The sequence below is a fragment of the Juglans regia genome, chromosome 11 (assembly GCF_001411555.2).
Source record: "Juglans regia cultivar Chandler chromosome 11, Walnut 2.0, whole genome shotgun sequence".
In the NCBI taxonomy this organism is placed as follows: domain Eukaryota; kingdom Viridiplantae; phylum Streptophyta; class Magnoliopsida; order Fagales; family Juglandaceae; genus Juglans; species Juglans regia.
Genome location: NC_049911.1, coordinates 28,044,159 through 28,049,836, shown reverse-complemented (window position 1 = coordinate 28,049,836; position 5,678 = coordinate 28,044,159). Strand labels below are relative to the sequence as shown.

The following is a 5,678-nucleotide window of genomic DNA, read 5'->3' as shown; positions in this document are numbered from 1 at the left end:
AGAAGAGAGGAAAGTGTTTTTTGTTTGCTATTTGTTGAAAACTTAAATTAACCTGGTGAAAAACCACACAGAATTTTGAGCAAATACAAAAGAGGCCATTACAACCTGATAATTAGTTTTCTACAATATATATAATCTCATGAATAACGGCCGCCACTTGAAGTTGACGCGTAATCTCAATTTTCAATACGTCAAGAGTTGAACTCAGAAGTGGGTTCGTAACCTTCATCCTTCATCTGTTTGGTTAACATCCGTAGCTCTGCACGTATTTCTCCAATCCGTGGGTGCATCTGGTCTCCAACAACAAACACATGAGTCATACTCTTCAAGTCGATCCAGCTACACCCAGGGTCCTTATTCACTCCTCGGAGTTTCATCATCCTCCTAACCCGTTCCACATCTTCCCATTTACACAAGGCAGTATAGATACTCGATAACAAAACATATGCAGATGATTCTTGTGAACCTAGCTCCATTAGCTTTTCTCCAGCATAGGCTCCCAATTCATAATTACGATAGTTCCTACAAGCACTTAACATGATACGCCATAGACACATACCATGGTCAACAGTTGCGGATTCAATAAATTCTTTGGCATCATTGAGTTTTCCAGCACGGCTCAAGATATCAACCATGCAAGCATAGTGCTCTAAACTTGGAACTATACCAAATTCATCAAACATCATATCGAAATAAAGCCAACCTTGCTCCACCGATCCCACATGGCTACAAGCAGAGAGAATATTCACAAATGTCACATAGTCTGGCTTCGTGCCCTCCAGTCGCATCTCCTCAAACAGTTCTAGAGCTTCATGACCACGCCCATTTTGAGAAAGGCCAGATATCATTCCATTCCATGACACCACATCCCTTGTAGGCAGCCTCCTAAATACAGTGTCCCCATCTTCCAAGCTACCACACTTTGCATACATGGTCAAAAGAGCACTTCCAATTGGAATTTCAAGACTAAATTGATGCTTAATGATACGGGCATGAATTTGCCTCCCTTGCTCCAAAGCAGCAAGGTTTGAACATGCTTTTAGGACACTAGCCATGGTGAGCTCATTGGGCATAATCCCCTCCATCTGCATTCTATAGTACAAACTCAAAGCACCTTCATTCTCGCCATTTTGTACATACCCTCCAATCATAGAAGTCCACAAAACAATATCAGGTTCTTGTAAATAATCAAATCCCTTGCGAGCATCGTCTATGCTATGACATTTGGCGTACATGTCGATCAAAGCTGTCATTATATATATTTGGGATTCATATCCCATCTTCAGGGAATAGCCATGCACTTGCTTTCCTTCCGTATCAGCACTAATGTCACTACAAGCATTGATGACCCCAACAAAAGTAAACTCACTGGGCTTAATACAAGAATAATGCATATGAGAAAACAATTTCAAAGCCTTATGAGAATCCCCACTTTGAGCATAACCCGTGATCATTGCCGACCACGTGATGGAATTCTTATCACTGGACTGTTCAAACGTTTTAAGTGCATCATCTAAACTCCCACATTTTGCATACATTGTAACAAGAGCATTTTCAACAGAAACAAATGATAACAAACCCTTTTTAAATGCAAGACAATGAATTTGCTTACCATTATTCATGAATTCATCGCTTGCCAATGCACTAAGAACACTAGTCAAAATAAACTCATTCTCATCCTCTTCTTCCTGACGCATCAATTCAAAAAGCTCCAAAGCGTCCACAGACATTCGTTGCATTGCATACCCAGATATAATTGTAGCCCAAGAAACCGAATTCCTCTCCGGCATATTATCAAACACCTTGCGAGCTTCCAAAAGAAGACCCACTTTGCAGCACATATTCAGAAGCGAGCTCCCAACAAAAACATCACAAGAACTCGCAGTTTTGATAGCAAGTGCATGAGCTTGCTGACCGCCGAAAATGTCCAACATGTTCGAAGTGGCAGTGAAAACTCCAGCAAAGGTGTGGGAATTTGGAACAGTATTCTCTGCCCTCATTCGCCGGAAGAGTTCCATGACAAAAGAAGAGCCTGCAGGGCCCTGTTGAGAGTACCCATTGATGAGGCAGTTCCATGAGACCACGTCTTTGTCGCTTATTTTCTCAAACACAAGCCTGGCCTTATCTAAGCGCCCGCATTTGGCGTAGAAGTTGACAACGTTGTTTGCAAGGTATATGCACGTGGATGAATCGGTCTTGATGATCTGGGCGTGGAGAGCCTTGCCTTTTTGGAGGTCCTTTTGATGGGTAAATTGCAAAAGTGTGGTGAAGAAAGAACGATGGTGCGAAGAAAGAACGCCACTCATCAACTTGGTATGAGCGTGGCGGTATTGGACTATGGCGGCAAAATAGAGTAGTTGAACCTGTCAAACTAAACCGAAGATGATGTTAGTGAGAGTTTTCCCTAACACATAAAAAAAGAAGCAAGTAGCATATACACTAATTTAACATTTTATAAATTAACCGTGATGCAGAGCTAAAAATGACATAACATTGCAACTATGTAGTCAATTCCTGTGTACTTACTAATGAAACAATGTTCACGACTTTTTGATTTTAATTTCTGGATCCTAGAATGTATTTAAGTGTTCTCTTGTATACTTTTTGTGTACACGGGCTTTGCCTATTTCATTCATATCAATAAAATTTACCTCTTACTTATAAAAAAAATTGAAGTCAATTCCCACAAGCTCATGAATTAGTGAGTACACCAAAATCTCAGGTCCAAGGGATATGCCTCCGGTCCAAGGGATATGCCTCCCACCCAGACCACAAGTACCTTATGGTACAAGCTGACCTCCAATTTCATACAACTACTTCCGAAAAATCCTCACTACGGCTAATCAACATTGCCTTCTGTATCAGATCACTCAAAACTGAGGTCCCTTCAAAATGCTGAAGTTCTCTAACAGATCTACAACACCAATAACTAGCCCCCGCCAACCACACTACACGACGTGTTACTGCAGCTTCCCTTCTATACCAATGATGTATCTCTGAAAACCTTGAGAATTATAAAATTTCTTCCTAAATCATAGTCTGACCAAGTATGAAGTGGAAAAAATAGAGCATTCAGGTTGACCGAATCCTAGTGTGCAAGGGTATATTTATTAATAGTTTAGAATCGAGTAGTTTAGATTAAGTAAAACATACCTCCAATTGCAAATGGCTGCTCTATTATTGTTCCACCAAGAGGAATTCCATAAATTTTACCGCCTTCATACTTGTCCCACCCACCAACAATTAGGCCAGTTTGTAACATGTTCTGCCAGATCCAAATATCAGTAAATACAAGCTCTTTCTATTGTTTCCTCTAGCTAGGCGTGTTTTCATGAATACTTCCTGTATACCTGGGCTATACCTATTTTTATGAATATATTGTCTTTGATTACTGATAAAAAAAAAATATCAGTAAATACAAGCAACCAGCTATGTTAAATACAGCTTTATAGGAAACTGGCCTAAACAAATACACACAAAAACACGTATCATGTTTTAATCTTTGCAATTAAAGTTTTATTGCTCGTCATAAGCAACATGGAGCAGCTACAACTGACTCATTTTCTTACGAATTTTTTTATTTATTTTTAAATTTGATATTCATAAACGATGTGGTAGAGCACATAGGAGACAAAAAATCACATGGAAGCTCAAGGGGAAGCAAGGCATTCAAAAAGTTCAACCTGGAGTCTCATTCAGTGCATGCATGGCCATCCAACATAGGGATAATGATATGCGTATTTTTATGCATGTATGTGTAGGAATTTATTGCAGCAATATCACGGTCCTACCAATCTTTCTATTTGCAAAAAAAAAACAAAAAAAAAATTGCATACCCTGATTATGGAAACATTTTTCCATGTAACCATCAACTTTATGTCCTATTCTTCCCCCACAGATTTATCATTTTTTTATGAGCTGGAGCTAGGACTGCAAACGAACCGAGTCAAGTCGAATTCGAACTAGAGGTTGCGAGCTCGACTAGCATATATATGAACACGAAAAGTAATAGAGATTTCTAATCGAACTCGGCTCGCCTAACATATATTAAGATCAAGCTCGACTTGAACTCAAATACCAAAAATAAACGAGCTAATACAAGCTCAAGCTACTCGCTCGAGCTCGAGTTAAATCAGTACACGACAGGGGCAGTTAGGAGCTTACTGTGGTGAACCAAAATCTGGAAGAAGCACTATCAAAAGCCAAATTTGGAAATAACCATAGAAAAAATCAACATTACCAACCTCAAAGATTTGATTAAAGAACAGAGACATGGGTTTGGGTAACTTACCGACTTCGAATCTTCGATGGGCAGTGATTAATCTACGATTGAGAGTGTAAGAGATCAATAGGCGATGGAAAGTCCAGGGACGGCGTTTGCACAGCTGCAGTACACCTCAAGAGGCCACCTACGGCGACGACGGGACCTGGGGTTTCAAGGGAAACTTGAGAGAACGAAGGAATTTCGGGAGTGAGGGACTGAGGGTGAATAGCGACTCGGGGGAGGGGGGATCGGGGGCATTACAATCATCGGTGGGGACTGTCGCAGAGTTGTTGACAGCTGCGTGAGAGAGAGGGCTGCGAGAGGGAGTGAGACGACTATGAAAAAGAGGGGGTTTAGGCTGAAGAGAAGAGAGGGGGGAGAGAGAGGGGATCGGGGCTTGTGTGACTGTGTCCGGTTTAGACGTAAGAGTATTGGTATAGAATTAGCCAAATATTTTTTTATCTTTAAATTTAATAAATATTATTCATATTTATAGAATTAACCAAATATTTTTTTTATTTTTAAATTTAATAAATATTATTCATATTTACTCTATATTAAATTAATTAAATTATTTTTTATTTAAATTATAAATTACAGTAAATTTATTATTCTTTTAAATATTAAAAAAATTATAATAAACTAAAAATAATTTTTAAAATTATTATATTATAAATATGAAATTTTTATTCATATAAAATTTTATCATCTATATACATATAGAATTATTATATTATAAATTATTAAATTATAAAAATAAAAATAAATATGATTTATTAGAGATTATTAAAAATTATGAAAATAAAATAAAAATTAATTAAAAATATAAATAATAAAAAATAATAATATTTTATTATTATAAAAAGTATGATGATTAATTTAATATAAATTTTAAATTTTGAATGATTAGTTAAAGATAAAAAAATTATATATTAATCAAAATTTGAAGAATAGGATAAACAATTCAATATTAATGCTCTTAAGATGTGATTTTGGCTGATGTCAAACAGTAGCCGATGCCAAGAGTTTTTGTTTGTAGAATAAATATAGATAGAAGTCATTATTAAAAATATCTATTTTACACATATGATACGGCATCATCTAGATTACATATCTTTCAAAATGAATATTGAAAATAATCAATTAGAAATAACCACGCAGTGAATATAAAATATGCATTACTATAATAGCTTCTCTCTAATATTACTCTTGTTTGTATAGTCGAATCGACGGCTAGAAGTGGCTGGACTGCCTGAAACGCCTTGTAGCTACGAGTCATCGAGTTCTACGGCGCATGCTTACCGTTGAATATGAACATTCCCTTCCCCCACCACGTAACCAAATGTCGGAGGAGCCAAATCGTTTGATATCCCACCATTTAAAAAGACGATTCCTTTTCCTTTCATTCTAGACT

At 37.3% G+C, this 5,678-nt stretch overlaps 1 protein-coding gene across 1 annotated transcript; it reads right to left on the bottom strand.

Annotated features, from left to right (window-relative positions):
- LOC109015995 (pentatricopeptide repeat-containing protein At2g33680-like) lies at positions 1-2,398 on the bottom strand. Its single transcript, XM_035682653.1, has one exon. The coding sequence runs from the start codon at positions 2,304-2,306 to the stop codon at positions 192-194; it is 2,115 nt and encodes a 704-aa protein (XP_035538546.1). The 5' UTR covers positions 2,307-2,398; the 3' UTR covers positions 1-191.
- Between the last annotated feature and the right edge of the window lie 3,280 nt (positions 2,399-5,678).

Excerpts from the sequence above, each read along its gene's own strand:
- LOC109015995 (XM_035682653.1), bottom strand. The coding sequence starts at position 2,306 with ATGAGTGGCGTTCTTTCTTCGCACCATCGTTCTTTCTTCACCACACTT.